At 39.1% G+C, this 17,666-nt stretch overlaps 2 protein-coding genes across 12 annotated transcripts in view; one reads left to right on the top strand and one right to left on the bottom strand.

The window, feature by feature from the left end:
- The window catches only part of AP4S1 (adaptor related protein complex 4 subunit sigma 1), a 46,042-nt gene extending 28,522 nt beyond the window's left edge, over window positions 1-17,520 (bottom strand). For 2 of the 8 annotated variants that reach the window (XR_009152608.1, XM_058162220.1), the window contains exon 1: window positions 14,586-17,505. The gene's annotated coding sequence lies outside the window, so the exon portion shown is untranslated. Of the gene's footprint in view, window positions 1-12,689; window positions 13,276-13,829; window positions 13,949-14,585 lie in introns of those variants that run through there. The other 6 variants (XM_058162218.1, XM_058162216.1, XM_058162213.1 and 3 more) reach the window with 6 other exon arrangements.
- STRN3 (striatin 3) overlaps window positions 13,862-17,666 on the top strand; it is a 44,940-nt gene continuing 41,135 nt past the window's right edge. For 2 of the 4 annotated variants that reach the window (XM_058162202.1, XM_058162201.1), the window contains exon 1: window positions 13,862-14,434. In XM_058162202.1, the coding sequence (XP_058018185.1) occupies window positions 14,099-14,434 (336 nt within the window). In that variant the 5' untranslated portion in view covers window positions 13,862-14,098. The remainder of the gene's footprint in view (window positions 14,435-17,666) is intronic. The other 2 variants (XM_058162200.1, XM_058162199.1) reach the window with 1 other exon arrangement.

The following is a 17,666-nucleotide window of genomic DNA, read 5'->3' as shown; positions in this document are numbered from 1 at the left end:
AGGAAGTCCCATTGTGCAAGCAGAGACCTGCTTGAATTTTTTTTAAGTTTCACAAACTAATGAATCAGTGCTTATCTATATAACTATATATCTCTACATTTAGAAATACAATCTATGTCTCAGGAATGTGCTACTTTTCAAACAGTTTCCTTCAAGATTAAATCTGACTAGCATAAAGTAAAATCAGTTTCATCATGTCAGTGATTTGTACTGGTCCAGAGAAACTTCTACTTTGAAATGAATTAAGAAGTTCTTGTTTATTTCCATTTGATATAATTCCAATCTGTTATGATCAAATGCAGTAAATTGTTGGTGGCTAATGCCAAGGCAGGGTTGTAAAGAAAGTTAATTCCCACTGGTCATCAAAAGGTACTGCACAAACTATGGACCCATGCTCTCCCACGAAGGTTTAGAATCAAAAATGCTACTGATGATGTACAGCACAAATGCAACACAGAACTGTGCAAACTACTGTGGCAAACGATCAAGTATTGAAATTGCAAAAGAAGTACACATTTCTTCTCCCTCTCTCTGTGTGTGCCTTCAAGTCAATATTGACTCCTGGCAACTGCCTGGATAAGTCCCTGCAATTTTTTTTATGAATATATTTGCACACTGATCTGCATAATGGGCAGCTACAATAATAAGATCTAAGATCATAGGAGTAATATAATTGTAGTTCTACTCATGTAGAAGTATATTAGGATAGTGGAGAATAATCATTCCTACATTTTTCCTACAACTTAGTAAGACATAGAAAATACAGCCACCATAACGTGCTACGCTGCCAGATCTACACTGAAGTTTTTAAATTTCCTTTCTATCCTTTGTTTTATTCTGATGTTATTGATTGAATACTGGATTTCTTCATAGGGACCTTATTTCTATGAAACACTGCCACTATGCAATGTTGCTCTTATTTATACCGTACATGCAGGCATAGTTCTTGTTCTAAATGCAAAATATAATTATGAACTTGGTTAGGGATATCTAATGTCCTATTAATTTCATCTTGAGGATGCCTTCTTTACTGTTATGCACATGCTTGCATGATTTATTTCTCCTGTCATCAATAGTCCATAGATGAGCAAAGGTAACGTGTTTTTTTTTCTTGATCAATGTGGAAGTAAGATTTTCTACCTTCTCCTAACACAAGGCTTATATTTGCATCAGATGTGAGGCTTCAGGCACAAGTTCAGTGATGATAGCAAGGCTGGAATATACCCATCTCCTATTGGCTGGTTTTAGTTGCTGTGGTCATGCCCCTTACTCTCAGGTCATTATTAACTTCCTTGCATCTTCCTTTCAGTTTGGTTGCTGACATGGCATGACATGACACAAGTGAGCAGCAACAAGACCAACCTCACTAGAGAAGACCAGATAAACCAGAATCTCCCTCTGTGTTTTCTTTAGTGAACATGGTGAAGCTATGTTAGACCAGATAGACCAGGACATCTCTACTTTATCATTTTTAGTGACCCTGGTATTGCTAGAGCAGGGCTTAATTGTTAGAGAAAACGGTATACCACTGCACTAAGAAAGTGAGGGTCCAGAACATTTTCAAACAGTCCATGAGATATTAATGCACCACCTTTTTAGAGTTCTTGATATTGTTAGAGAGAAAAAATAGCCAGGGTCTCTCAGAACAAAATTGCAAAGATTCTGTCAGATTGTTAAATTTTCCATTCCTGCCATATATCTAAACACAACCCTTCACCAAGGCCTAGGCTCATCCCCCTTTGACCGATGATTATTTTTCCCATTAGTTGGGAAACCTATTGATTGTTGTACCTTAATTTGCCTTGCAATGATGGACTATTAGAGAGAGGTACTTTGGTGTAATGGTTAAGGGTTAAGGTATAGAAACCAGGAAACTGTGAGTTCCAGTTCTGCTTTGGGCAAGTCACTTTCTCTAATCCTTAAGAAGGAGGCAATGGCAAACTCGAAAAACTTTGCAAAAAAACCTTGCAGAGACTTATTCAGGCAGTCTCTGAGAATCGGACTTAATTGAACAGAAGATCAAGCAGACTGTTGGAACAGTAGCACTGACTGGATTGTTATTGAACACAGTAGAGACTGGCTATAGAGGCAAAGCTAATTTCTGCTGCCACGTTTTGTCTCTTGGATTGGAGCAAATCACATTAAAATAGCTATCTGAATGTATCCTTACCAGATATTCAATGAGTACAGGAAGTCCTCTGTTCTCCAAATCTGATAATATAGTTGGTATCCCCAAGTAAAACAACAATAACAAATGCTTAAAATATTAAGAAATGGTTGTAATAATTGCTAATAGATTTTGATATAGCACATCAAGAGAAAGTAGCTGGTAATATTACAAAGCTTAGAAACTATGTGCAAAGAAACAGAAATAATGTTTTAAATATTACAAAGGTTTGTTTAATGTTAATTACCTTCTGCCTAATTAATTCCTAGGAAAAGCCGTGATTTTAAGAAACTGCAAAAAGATAGTTTGTTAATAATATTTTTAAAAAGTACATTTTTTAAAAAATGCAATATTGTAGAAAATGAATCCCAAATAATGATAGTCATTTTTTTTATTTGGAACTATTTTGCAAATTTTTGGAAATTTGGAAGTTTTGGAAGCTAATTCTGAAATAACATAGAGATAGAACTGATTCATAGTTAATATGACATATATATGCATACAAGATATTTTGACAAGTGTGGCCTACACAGGTCAGGAAAGAAAAGGCCATTACTCAGCCCTTTTCTTTCCTGACTTTATTTCATTGAATCATAGGATTCTATATTAAGGAGTGTCAGACCATCAATATCAATGTTGTTAAAACACCAAACAAATCTCCAGGGTTTCTGCCTGGAAATTATCAACATTTGAACATACCAGGAAATTAACCTGGGACCTTTGACATAAAAAAACCAACTGTTTTACTATTAATTCACAGCCTCTCCCTGTAAGAAGTAGAGCTGACAGAGTGTCTGAGAAAATCATAATTGTGTTTTAGAAGAGGAGGTGCTACTAACACCTTTGAAAATCTTAAGACTGTCTCCTAGAAAAAAAAATCCTCTAGAGAAATACAAAATAGATAGGGATGAAAATTGTAAAACAAGATGAAGAGAAGTTCTTTGGGTACCTATAAAAACTCCACAAGATGCTCTTTTAAAATACAGAAAGAAAAGAAGGGGAGGGAGAGAATTCAGAATTTTAGAATTTCTAACATCTCATAAAAACCTCTTTTTTCGTTAAACTGTCTCCTTCAGTTCTTAACATTGGCAAAGCCTGATAAGCTAGTTCTCTATTTGGACATTTTTTTTATTTTTTATTTTAACTTAAAAGAGCTACAATCCATTGTATTAGTTTTCTTTTGCCTAATTGTAAACAGAAAAATGGCTTAAATGTGATTAGCTTACTTTTGATGCAACTAAGTAATCATTAAGAACATCGGTACCATAAAGTGATTAAAGATCTGATCCCAACTTGATTATAATTTTAACAAATATATAATTTTGATTACTTAAGAATATTCTAAAAATTTCATAAAATTGTTTTTTGATGTTTGGATAAGGAAACAATTTCAAAGCATGAATATTTAACACTAAATTGAATCAGATGTTGCAATAACTGCAAATCAGATTAGAGTATATGTGTGTCAAAAGTAATAGAAATAAACAGGGAATGGAACATTTCATAGATCCAGTAGAATGATCTGAGAATGCATGAAGTAGTCATCTTTTAAAGCTAAGAAAATCTGGAAAAGGTCAATGCATTGATAGGAAAGAAACAGAAGTTCATGTATGTTATTTAGGATTCTACAAGGAAAAGGTTCAGGATACAGTAGAATCTTTTAATTGACTCATATACTAAACAGAGAAATGTAGTTTCTGAAAGATTTAGATGTATGTATGTATGATAATGCTAGTAAGTAACAATGAAAATTAGTTTATATGAAAACAAGGGATTTCGATTCTACAAATTGACACTAATTTTTTATTCTTTTATTCTAAAACTAATCAGTTGTTTGCAATGATGGTTGATGGAGAAGAAAATCTTCAATTTGCAGGGATTAGATGGAAATTAAAGCCTCTACCAATGACATTCTTCCATGAAGATACTAATGCATCAAGGAGTGACCCTTTTATCATTAAAACTAAAAATACATGTTAAAACCATTCAAAAACTTAGCAGCATTGATATGTATTGAAAGCTGTTACAATCAGAAATGCTTCCTCTAAAATCTGTTTCCAGCAGAAAGCAGGTTAGGAACATGAAAACAAAAAATAAAGATGTGAATACATGAGCATCGGATGCTTGTCTTTCATCAGCTTCCGAGAGCATCACCTCTGGACAACAGAGACCTCACTAATTAAGATTTTCATTTTGAATTAAGATTGTATATTGTCTTTAAATACAACTCTGCAGTTCTTTTCTCTTGTTATTAAAAAGTACATCTAGCCCTCTAATTTTTTACTTAATCCTTTTTAAGGCCATTGATGCTAATAACCATTGCAACATCCTATAGAAATAGATCTGACCAGTTAATTACCTGTTATAAAGTACTTCTCTGCTTTCTTTGAAATCTGCTACCTGTCGGTTTGAATTAGTAGTTTGTGGAAGTTCTGCATTTGAGAGCCAGTGCAGTGTAGTGGTTAAGATGCTGATCTAAAACAAGGGATCCAGGTTCTAATCCTCCCTTAGGCACAAAAGCCAGCTGGCTCACCTAGGGCCAGTCACTCACTCTCGGCTCTAATTAGCATCAGGCTCTGCCAGAAGCTGGCTGAAAACAAAACGTCTCATCACATCATGTACTGAAAGCTTCATTATGTGAAATGAAGTGACTGCATTTTCAAAATTTGGCTGGATGAGAAATAGGAACTATCCTACACTGAGATCTATTCAGCTTCTTTCCGGTAATGCATTAATCACAATTCTGTGGTGGGGAGGTAGAATGACTGTTGTACCACAAAAATCCTGGTAGTTAGGAAGTGGCTGTTCCACAGGTGGCCTAATATGAACTCTATTTATGAAACTGGCCCTTGGGGATAACCTGCTGTTGCTACTGTACCATACTTCAAAATGCACAGCAGCATCCCTAATTCAGCTATCAAATGTCTTTGAAGGGCTATTGTGGGGTCACTTATATTCAGTGGTGGGATTCAAATAATTTAACAACCGGTTCTCTGCCTTAATGATTTCTTCCAACAACCAGTTCACCAAGCTGCTCAGAAAGTTAACAACCGGTTCTCCCGAAGTGGTGCGAACTGGCTGAATCCCACCACTGCTTATATTGGTATTCCTCTCATACTATGGAAAATTTCTATCAGTTCCTTCAAGTAATCCTTCAGATTACTTCTTTGTGACAATGGGATTGACTGGAGACCCTAGTTTCGATTGGAAGAATGGGCCCATTCAAACATCCTACCACAAGGACTTGATGGATCTAAAGGGCTTAAGTTTTGGGAATAGCAGTGATCTAGAGGGCAGTTCTGTTGAATGCCTAGTTGGACTATGGAACCCAATGGCCAGAAGAACATTAGATAAGCTCATTTCTAAATAGCCTATCCACACCACGGATTGTTTTTCTGAGGAGCTCTGGAAAATTACTGTTTATTAATATATGAAGCCATATCATCATCATCATCATCATCATCATCATCATCATCATCATCATCATCATCATCATCATTTACACAAAATGACAGTATACACAGCAAATAACTATGCTGGATTTCGTATCACAGATCACTAGTCAAACACTTCCCTAGCGTTTAGGACTGCGTGATGTATCGTCGAATTATGTGAGCAGATCCCAGTAAGGTGGCCTTCTGCAGCTAACCAATGGTGATCTTGTCAGCGCCAATCGTTTTTAAGTGCTTGCCTAGGTCTTTAGGCACAGCTCCCAGTGTGCCAACTACCACTGGAACCACCTGCACTAGTTTATGCCAGAGTCTCTGCAATTCAATTCTCAAATCTTGATATCTGGTGACTTTTTCAAGTTGTTTCTCATCAATTCTGCTGTCACCAGGTATAGCAATGTCGACTATCCACACTTTTTTCTTTTCCACAATTGTGATATCCAGGGTATTGTGTTCCAAAACTTTATCAGTCTGTATTCAGAAATCCCACAGTAGTTTTGCATGCTCATTTTCAATCACTTTTTCAGGCTTATGATCCCACCAGTTCTTTGCTACAGGCAGATGGTAGTTGTGACACAAATTCCAGTGGACCATCTGAGCGACTGTGTTGTGACGTTGTTTGTAGTCGGCCTGAGCTATTGTCTTACAGCAGCTCAGTATAACATAACATCAGAGTTGGAAGGGACCTTGGAGGCCTTCTAGTCCAACCCCCTGCCCAGGCAGGAAACCCTACACCATCTCAGTCAGATGGTTATCCAACATTTTCTTAAAAATTTCCAGTGTTGGAGCATTCACAACTTCTGAAGGCAAGTCGTTCCACTTATTAATTGTTCTAACTGTCAGGAAATTTCTCCTTAGTTCTAAGTTGCTTCTTTCTTTGATCAGTTTCCACCCATTGCTTCTTGTTCTACCCTCAGGTGCTTTGGAGAACAGCCCGACTCCCTCTTCTTTGTGGCAGCCCCTGAGATATTGGAACACAGCTATCATGTCTCCCCTAGTCCTTCTTTTTGTTAAACTAGACATGCCCAGTTCCTGCAACCGTTCTTCATATGTTTTATCCTCCAGTCCCCTAATCATCTTTGTTGCTCTTCTCTGCACTCTTTCTAGAGTCTCAACATCTTTTTTACATCGTGGCGACCAAAACTGGATGCAATATTCCAAGTGTGGCCTTACCAAGGCATTATAAAGTAGTACTAGCACTTCACGTGATCTTGATTCTATCCCTCTGTTTATGCAGCCCAGAACTGTGTTGGCTTTTTTAACAGCTGCTGTACACTGCTGGCTCATATCTAGATGGTTATCCACTAGGACTCCAAGATCCCTCTCACAGGTACTACTATTGAGCAAGGTACCACATATACGGTACTGGTGCATTTTGTTTTTTTGGCCTAAATGTATGTGATCAATGGTTTCATCCACTTCTTTGCAGAGTCTGCATTTGGGATCATCAGCAGATTTTTTCTATTCTGGCTTTGATTACATTTGTTCTAATGGCTTGTTCTTGGGCCGCAAGAATTAGGCCCTCTGTTTCTTTTTTCAATGTTCAGTTGGTCAGCCATAACCAGGTCTTTTCCTTATCTACTTTTCCTTGGATCTTTTCAAGGAACTGTCCCTGCAGTGCTTTGTTACACCAGCTGTCAGCTCGAGCTTGCATCACTGTTTTCCTATATTGATACTTGGCTTGCTGTACTTTTAGCAGCTTTCTCTTGTTGACCTCCATCAAAGCTGGTTCAACACTGTCTTTCACATAATCTGCCAGAGCATGTTTCTCTTCTTCGACTGTCTGCTTCACTTGCAAAAGTCCTCTGCTGCCTACCTTTCTGGGCAAATATAGCCTGTCAATGTCACTACGCGGGTGCAGCGCATAGTGCATGGTCATCAGTTTTCTTGTTTTCCTATCCAGACTGTCCAGTTCTGCCTGTGTCCAGTTTACAATTCCAGCAGTATATCTGATAACGGGTATGGCCCAGCTGTTTATAGCTTTGATAGTGTTACCACCATTCAGTTTACTTTTTAGAAGTTTCCTGACCCTTTGCATGTATTTTTTGCTGACCACATTTTTCACTTGCCCATGCTTGATATTGTCCAGCTGCAGTATGCCCAGGTATTTGTAGGCTTCGGGTTGGTTGCACCTGATGGTTTGTCCATTGGGCATTTCAATTCCATTACTTTCTACGATCTTCCCTTTCTACAGTGCCACTGTGGCGCATTTGTCCAGGCCGAACTCCATGCTGATGTCAGTGCTGAAAACTCGAACTGTATTGGTCAGTGACTGGATTTCAGTTTCTGATTTTCCATATAGCTTCAGGTCATCCATGTACAGCATGTGAGAGATTTTCTGTGAATTTTTAGCAGTTTGATAACCCAGGTTAGTTTTCTGTAAAATTGTTGACAGGGGAATCATAGCAATGATGAACAGCAGAGGTGACAAAGAATCACCCTGGAAAATCCCTTTTTTGATGTTGACCAGCCTGTAGTTTTCACTTCCAATAAACAGTTCCGTTTTCCAGTGCTTCATCGCATTTGCAATGAAATTACCAATGCATTTGCATATTCTGATGACGTCCAGGCACTTGATGATCCAACTGTGCAGTAGTGAATCAATTGCTTTCTTGTAGTCAATCCAAGTTGTATGCAGATTTGTTTTTCGGCTTTTGCAGTTCTCTAAAATCATTTTGTCAATCAGGAGCTGATCTTTTGTTCCTCTGCTTCCTCGTTTTTTTAATATATTTTTAAATAATAATAATAATAATAATAATAATAATAATAATAATAATAATAATAATAATAATAATAATAATAATAATAATAATAATAATAATAATAATAATTGTTTGCCACCTATCTCACCGTGATATACCCAACTTACTCAGGGAAATTAAGTGGGTGAAGAGATTTCTAGAATGACAATGGGCAAAAGAAAAGAAGCAAATATGACCAGACACAGTGATAACTTCAGGTTCAAATGTACTTCAAATGATAAGGACAATGGAGAAGAATTCATTTTATCCTTACTGTATCTGTGGAATGAATTGGATGTGGGATGGACAGGATACAATGAGGCCTGCAGTGGTTCTTAAAGATGTTGACAGAGTTCTTTATAGTTGTACCTACACTACATTTAATCTTGACCCCTGTCCCTCCTATCTAATTAAAGCAACCAGGGAAAAGCTTGGAAGTTGATGAATAGTCCTGAATTGCTTATTGTCATTTACTTCACATGGGGCTGACCTTAAAGATCAACAAGGGGGAGGCGAGAGAGGTTGAGAGTTCAATCCTAGGCAGTGAGAAAAAAATCTTATTGGGCGCAAAGAGAAAATATCTACTGTGAACTCCATGTAGGTGTTAGGAAGGGCATCCGGTCAGGAAACATTCAGCTCCATTTAGCCGCCCAGACCCCACCCCGAAGCAAGGGATTACAGGGTTATAAAAAGAAAAAAAAAGTCTGTTACTATTATTGCATGGCTTACTATATACAAAAGGGATATTTTTTTGTACATTGTTTCCAAGCAATGTATACATTTGTAAACAAAGAAAGCAAAATATAAATTAACAGCAAAATATTTTGAAAACAATGTTTGTTTACTTTTATGTGACATGGTTTAATGAAGGCATGCTTTTTCATTTTAATTTAGTTTATGCGCTGTTTCCCTTAAAGAACAAGACATTTAGGAATAAAAAGGAATCAAGACCACAAAAGAATGCTCTAATAATTATTATTAATCTATAGAAGTAACAATAGTATGAAACATTAACCCTCTTTAAAAAGTCCCAAGAAGAGACAGAGAACCCTGTCAAATCAAAAGGATAGATTATCTCCCAGCCACCAAATGCAATATAGTAGTTGAACCCTGCATTTTCCCCAAACTTGTATCCAGATTCCCTCATGGGAATAGAAGAACTCTCTTTTTTTCAAAATGTATTGAAAGACAAAGGGACGTTGCCTTGAGGAATTAGTTGAGAGGCAGATTTGGGGAAGGAAATGAGAAAGTCTTATGTACAACAACTTACTTAAAGGTTAAAAGTATCTCATTTTTGGATTGAAGAAAGAACATAAATTGTAATCTGCAAAGTAAAACCAGAGGGTATGATTCTAAGAAGTGTTAGTTCAATATGGATTTAACAAGGGATTAGACGTCTTTATCTTTAATTTCTGGGCTTTTTCATATGTAATTTCTGATTTTTAAAATTTTAAGAATTATTTTTAAAAATTTAGAAACATGTTGCAGAAATTGTTTTTTTTTGGGGGGGGGGATAGCTTGCCTTTACTTAGTAGCATCGATGCTGCATTCATGCTCAGATAAATAAAGGGGAAAGGCAAACTTTGGAAATGGAGGTCCTGATTTTGACTTTGGGGCAGAGGAAGCTTGATTTTATCTAAGGGCTATGAGAACAAGCTACAACAGCAAAAAGTGATAAAGATCTATTATTGTTAGTCACAGTCAGCCAGAAGTTGTAAAATGTTCCTATATGTAGCTTATAGTTTATATACGGGTTACAAAGATGACTGAATAGACTATCAAAAGAAAAAGAAGCTGTTCACTACAGCTTTAACTAATTTTATTTTATATATTATGACGGATTTTCCATAGCTGATCTCTAGAGATTGCCTAGAAACCTCTCCTCTTACCTATTTATCCAGAGAGAGGTTATCCTCTATTAATATAGTTTCATATTCATCACAGTAATTTGATACTAGGTCATTCTCCAATTTCTATCTGCTGTCCTTCTACTTTGGATGACAGTATAATAATAACAACTGCAGCGTCAAAATCAAAGCATGCTTATATCCTAGAGCAGGGCATATGTGCTCTGCGTGTGATGAGTGAGGAAGCCTCCCCATCCACCCAAGCTGGTCAGCTGTAGACATATGAGGAATGAAACTGCAATGCTAAGAATCTGTTGCTGGCCCAGTCCATCATCAGTGACTCAAAGCAAGTGATCTGAATGAGCAGCAACAGTGGGAGACTATATACAAAGAAATCTGTACTTGCCTTCTAAAGTGAAGTACTGTATAATGAAGCAAACAAAAGACTCCTATGGAGTCCTTATAAAACACCAATGCAAGTTCCCTTCCCTTCCCTTCCTTCTATATTCCCATTTTGTGGAAGAATAAGATAAGGAAGAATTACATATAGTCAGAATTAGATACCTGAACCAGAAATGCTTTTGTTCTTGGTTTGTCCTACCATTTTTAAATATAGTTTCCTGCATGAGGAATTCATCCTAATAGAGGAAAAGATTTTTTACAACATATTCAAATGACATTTAAACATTTATTTATTGAGATTTTGTTATCTCGCTTTTATTTGTACAACTCAAGGCAATATACATAATACAGGTAGCCCTCGACTTACAACATTTAGTGACCGTTCAAAATTACAATGGCACTGAAAAAAATGACATGACCGTTTTTCACTCTTACGATCGTTATGGTATCCCACAGTCACGCAATCAAAATTCAGATGCTTGGCAACTGACTCACATTTATGACCTTCACAATGACCCGGGGTCATGTGATCCCCTTTTGTGGCCTTCAGGCAAGCAAAGTCAATGGGGAAGCCAGATTCATTTAACAGCCATGTTACTAATTTAACAACTGCGGCGATTCACGTAACAACTGTGGCAAAAAAGGTCGTAAAATGGGGCAAATTCACTTAACAAATGTCTCAGTAACAAAAATGTTGGGCTCAATTGTGATTGTAAGTTGAGGACTACCTCTACCCAGTGGTGGGATTCAAATAATTTAGCAACCTGTTCTCTGCCATAATGACCAGCTGGGTAGGCGTGGCTCAGTGGTTATGTGACCGTGTGGGCGTGGCCTACTCAACATCACTCACATCGATGGGCGCTTCACCTTAGCTGTTACAATATAATAAGGGTTAACCAGAGAGGCAGTTTCTGTAAGCAGGGTGATAAAGATTAGGCTAGAAACAACACTAGAATGTTTCAGTTCCTTACAGGATTAGCCCTGTAAAGTGGGGAAAAAACAAAATAAGATTTGTTCCAACAACCGGTTCTCCCGAATAGTGAGAACTGGCTGAATCCCACCACTGCCTCTACCCCTTCCTCCTATTTTGCCCACAACTGTATTTATGTAGTTGGGCTCAGAGGGAGAGACTGGTTCAAAGACATCCACCTGGCTTGTGTCTATGGGAGAAACAGAGCTCACTTTTCCAGTTTCTAGATTTATATCCTTCCTTTTTTCCTCCAGAAGTTCAAGATAGTGTAATAAGCACTCTCTCCTTCTCTTTGTAACATATGAGAAAAAATTTAAAACCGGTAGGACTTCGCTGTTGCTGCACCTGTCCTTTGGAACAGCCTTGACTATAAAATCCAGATGGCCCCAAACCAAACTTATTAGCCTTCTGCAAGGCTGTGGAGACCTGACTTTTCGTTTAGGCGTTAGCGCCAGAATATTAATGGAGCCAAAAATATGCTTTTTGACACTGTGAATTCTTGTGAGGTTCCTTGATTATTGTATTATCGTCACTATCATTATTTTTAATTGAATTTTGTTTCATTTTATATTGATTTTATTTAAAAAAAATGAAATGTATCAGCCATTTAGAACTACTGGTATAAAATAGACAACCATATATACTATCTAAATAAACACATAAATGTTGTGCTGAGAAGTGAATTATCCATTCACATGGCTTCCAAAGCTGAGAGTGACCATCCCAAGTATCTTTAATCTTAATCCAACACCTTAATGACTAAAGTTTAATTAAATGTATCTCTGTTAACATTCCAGTCATTTACTGAATTCATTAAGCCCTTAATTTCCAGAAGTTTAAATTCACCAGGATTGAGCAACTTCACACCAGTTTAACAATACTGTAGAAGAATATGACAATGAATCTAAATGACAAAAAAGTTAATTCAGATTTCACCTCTGCCATGAATTTATTATTTATTTATTTTATTTATTGAATTTATATTGTCACCTATTCGCCCATGGTGACTCAAGGTGGCTTACAGAATATAAGACCACATTTAAAACAATAAAAACTTAACAAAAAAAAAACGAATAAATTAATATAGTACAATAAAGCAAAATCACACTCTACCTTCTACCACCACCCTGCCCTGGCGACAGATCACACAAGCAATTTAATGGGCTCCATCCTGCTCTGGGTTCCCCAGGCCTGCTGGCAGAACCAGGTCTTCAGCGCTTTCTGGAAGAGAGTGGGGGCCATTCTAATCTCTGGGGGAATGATGTTTCAGAGAGAGGGAGCCACCACAGAGAAGGCCCTTCTTCTGGGTCCCATCAGGTGTATCTCCCTCGGGGATGGGACCTGCAACATTCCCTGCCAACATAATGGGACCTTTGACACACCAATGTCTCTTAATGTAGCCAATTACAATAGAGGTAGTTCTTGACTTACAGCAATTCATTTAGTGACCATTCAAAGTTACAATGGTACTGAAAATGTGACTTATGACCACTTTTCATGCTTATAACCTTTGCAGCATCCCTACGGTCACATGATTTACATTTGGATATTGACACCTGGTTCATATTTATGACTGTTACAATGTGCTGGAGTCATGTGATCACCTTTTGCAACCTTCTGACAAGCAAAGACAATGGGAAGCCAGATTCACTTAATAATCTTGTTACTAATTTAACAACTTCAGTGATTCACTTATCAAATGTGGCAAAATTCACTTAACAAACTTCTCACTCCAACAATATAAAGTTTGGGCTCAATTGTGGTCATAAGTTGAGCACTACCTGTACTTTATGGGAGATAACTATTGAACCAAGATTCTTGAAAGGGTTCTAAATCAAATTAAAGTAATATATCAGTATTAATTAAATCTAAGATTTTAAAAAAAACAACAACCCGGAGCATCTCTTTAGCAGTAATTCTCTCCGTGCATTTAAAAGCGATTTCTATGCTTTGCCTCAAAGAGTCATCGTACAAAATAAAAGTCAAGCAGCAGCTAGAGAATAAGGCGCGCGGCGCTCAGAGAGCGGAAAGCCTTCTGATTTTCCTTCTGAATATGTTGCTATCCGAGAAAAGCCAAGTGAGGCTGCGAGTGAAAAGAATGAAACGCAGAATATAAATCAGAAGCCATCAAAAGCGCAGGAAGCCTCTTCCGTCTCCCAGCCCAGGACTTTTACAGACGCGTGCGCATGCGCAGAGTAAGGCGGCGAGCGGCGGCGGCGGCAGGGGGGGGCAGAGCAAGGCGGTTGCTGTTACCCAGCATGCTCGGCGTACCCCCACCTCCCCTTGGGTGGGTGAGTGAATCTGGCCGGTGGATGATGGAGCGGAGGCTGTAATGGCGGCCGGCGGCAACCGCGATAGAGGCGGCTCGGGTGTAGCTGGACTCTGACACCCGGGTGCTCCTCTGCGCCGCTGGGACTTCCTCCCTGGGCCGGGCACTCCCCCCCCCTCCCCGAGAGCACCGCTGAGGACTCGGCCGGACACACTAGGCGGGAAGAGGAAGAGGGGAGGACTCCTCACAGACAATGGACGAACATCCCGGCGCCGGAGGGGGGATCATGGCGGGGGCTACCCCGCGACCTCTACAGCAGCCACTGCCGCCCATCGGAGGCAACGTTAATTCCCAGCTCCTCAACCAGGGCTGCGCGGGCTCTAACAGCGGCGGCGGCGGGAGTCTCCCGTCCCAGCAGCAGCCTCAAGGTCCAACGGCGGTTCAGGAAGCGGCGGGGCCCGGGAGCGGAGCGGAGCTGTCCCGGCCCCAGCATTATACTATCCCGGGAATCCTGCACTACATCCAGCACGAGTGGGCCCGCTTCGAGATGGAGCGCGCTCACTGGGAGGTGGAAAGGGCCGAGCTTCAGGTAAGATGAAGCCGGGTTCCGGGCGGCCGAGGGGGACACAATGAGAGAGAGAGAGAGAGACGGGCTGAGTTGAGCCCGGCCCGGCTTTAAGGCTGGCGGCCGGAACTTTGCCGTTGATGCGGGGAAAAGGTGGGCGCGGAGGAGAAGGTACCTGCGTGTGGCGGGTCCGGCGAGGCGTGGCGCGGCGCGGCGGGCGTCACTCGGCACGTCCCCCTCGGTGCTCTTCGGGTTGGGCTGCTATCCCCGGGGCAGCCATTTTGGTTTCTAGCATGGCGCCCGCCTGGCTCGGGCCTGTCAAGAGAGTTGGGAGAGGAGGAGGGCTCCCGTCTCCTCCTCGCCCGGTCGGTCCTAGATGTGAACCCCCTGTCTCCGCCGGCGTGGGACCTTCGCCTTGGCAGTTATTCTCGCGCTGGGTCGGTCCCGGCTTTATTGCGGGAGCTGCAGGAATGTCGAAACCGGCTGGGCACCTCGGGGAGTTTCGCGGCCTAAGAAAAACCCAAGAGTCATTCATATATATATCATATATACGTATAAGAGAGCACTGTAAATATGAGTGTGACCGGGTCATTGCATGTGTGTGTATGTGTACACATACACAGACAACGATTCGGGTCACACTCATATTTACAGTCCTGTCTTGTGAATGTAAATCAGGCACACTCAAGGGACCTCAGGTTTTTTTCTTCAGAAACAGGAGGCATGTCCCTTCATTCTTAATTCAAAACACCCCAAAAAGAGATGGAGATGAAGGCATGGGTGACATTAACGGATTATCTGTTTAATCCTCTGCACCCGTTATGTGATTTAGGTGACCTATGTTTACAAAACGTAGGCTGCTTACAGTATATTATATCGTAATTGTAGCAAACATAATTGTGCTTTTATCAATGAACCAAAATTGGGGATTGTGTATACCTGGTTTTTATTGCGTTCTAATGAGATGACTGGGCATTTCAGTTAAGCGTCTGAGTGTAATTAACGTTAAAGGTGTATTTCAAAATAAATAACGTAACTGACATTTTAGACTTGCTCAATAATAACATATCCTCATGTTAAATTTAGATATGTGTCACGATCAATAGTGATGATCGTGAGAAATAGTGCTACCAGGTACTGAGTTAAAACCAAAGAGATATGAGGTATGTGGTTCTGAAAAATATAAAATGTTGCAATGTAGATAGAAGATACAACTCGTTGAAAGTATGTGTCCTGACTTGTTTAATGTTATGCAGTCTTACTTTCAATTTTGCATTTTAAGAGAAAAGGAGGAAATAATAGCTATTGATCTAACAGAATTCTTATGAGGGCAAATGCTGAATTTTGCAAAATGAAGGCTGCTGAAAAGGATAATCAAATAGTTTATACAACAGCATTTAGGGAGGTATGCTGCATAAATCTGAACAATTCTTTTGGCAGATTTCTTTTATTTATTTACAACAGCTTGCATGCAGCTCAGTTCCAAGTTGCTTTGAGCAGCTTACATCAGGCAACAACAGCATTAAAAACAAAATTATAATAATTTCAACAGCAAATATCCTGTAACTTCATGGGGGGCGTCATTGTCCTTGAATGCTATTTTCAGAAGTCTGACAGGGAAAGAGTGATCAAGATACCCAGGGAAAAGTTATTCCACAGAAGAGGGACCATCACTGAAAAGGTTTCATCACAGGGTCTCAAAGGTGGTATTCCCTGAGAGAAGGAACCCTAACTGGCCTTCTTTCTCCATTCTAATTAAACAGGCAGATTCAACCCAGCTATTACTGGACGAGCAAATTCAGCCTAGAGCAAAGGTAGCAGGGTTCTGAGACATGTAAGTTTATGTGACAATCAGCACATGAATCACACCTGGAAGTATACTGGCAGCCATAATAGTAATGTAGTGTCACATGGACAAATCTGGGTATGCTGGATCACTATGTTGAAGCTTCTGTATGGTCTTCAAGGGCAGGCCCACGTAGTTCAGAAGTCCAGCCACAGGATGACGAGCATAAGTAATTCTGGTCATTGACTTGCTCTCTACAATTGGTCAAAATTATTGACACTCTACACCAGATGTAATTGTATGAAGACCTTCCTGATTGCAAGCTTCATGTGCTGTTCAAGCAGAAGTTATGAGATCAGGAGGACTACCAGCTCTGTTATTTAAAACAGAATCCCTTTTTTATGGACTCTGGTGATCATGTATGTCTTAAATCAAAGAAAAACTTTTTTAATTTATAGAAGGTATAAAGTAGTATAAGACTTTTTTTATGTGAGATAAATTGGATCAAATTCCACAAATGAAATAACTTGTGTCTTTTCTTTGTCAGCTATCAGGCTAAACATTTAAAAACTAGAAATATAATTTTCACTCTAGTGAGTTGGAGTTGTTGTAAATGGAGTACTAGATCAATCTCTTCTAGATACTATATTAATCACCCATGCTGTTTAATGTTATTTTGCATGCAAGAGGGTTGAACAATTCTGTGAGTTTCAGGGATATATTATGGTGAAAACATGAATCGCCCCCAGCCCCAAATTTATTGCTGATTAGTTGCACTTGTAGAAAAATTATCGTGCTTTAATTTTAATGGCAATTTTAATTTTTTGCCGACTGATAAATCTGAAGGTCCAAAATATTAGTGCCATAGCTTGCTGTAATGCTGGTGGTACTGCCTCATAATCAGTTGTTTTTGCCAGGCTCTTGGCAAAACTTTTTTGACCTAGCAGAACACATTACTACTGGAATGCACCTTGGCCAAGCCATACTTTCACAAGCAAATGTAATCAGAGGGTTAGGATTAAATCCATTCTTACCATTACTATTACGAGACTGAAGCCTGCTTCCAGTCCAAACTTCTTATAACAGCAAGATGTAGCTTTTGTCATCTTGCTTTCTTTAATTTGTTATAGCATCCAGATTTTATTTTGATGTAGACATATTTTACAACCAAACGATAAGTTCTTAATTTGCTATATAATAATCTTTTATTTAACCAAATATTGGTTTGATTGAATAGTTTTCACTTCTTTAAGGATTTTTTCCTCTTCCAGGTTCATTTTGCATATGTGAAGACTGTTGTATTATTTGTGGTTTACCAGACTAGTAATAGCACTATTACCCATAAGTCATTTCAACATTGTCATTATTATAATAAGCACAGTCTTAAAGAATTGTCAGCATTCATAAAGATTTTGCTTGCTTGACAGAATTTGTTGTAGGATGGAATAAACTCTCTTTTGGTAGAGAATG

The sequence above is a fragment of the Ahaetulla prasina genome, chromosome 1, assembly GCF_028640845.1.
Source record: "Ahaetulla prasina isolate Xishuangbanna chromosome 1, ASM2864084v1, whole genome shotgun sequence".
NCBI lineage: Eukaryota > Metazoa > Chordata > Lepidosauria > Squamata > Colubridae > Ahaetulla > Ahaetulla prasina.
This window is presented reverse-complemented; position numbering and strand designations above follow the sequence as displayed.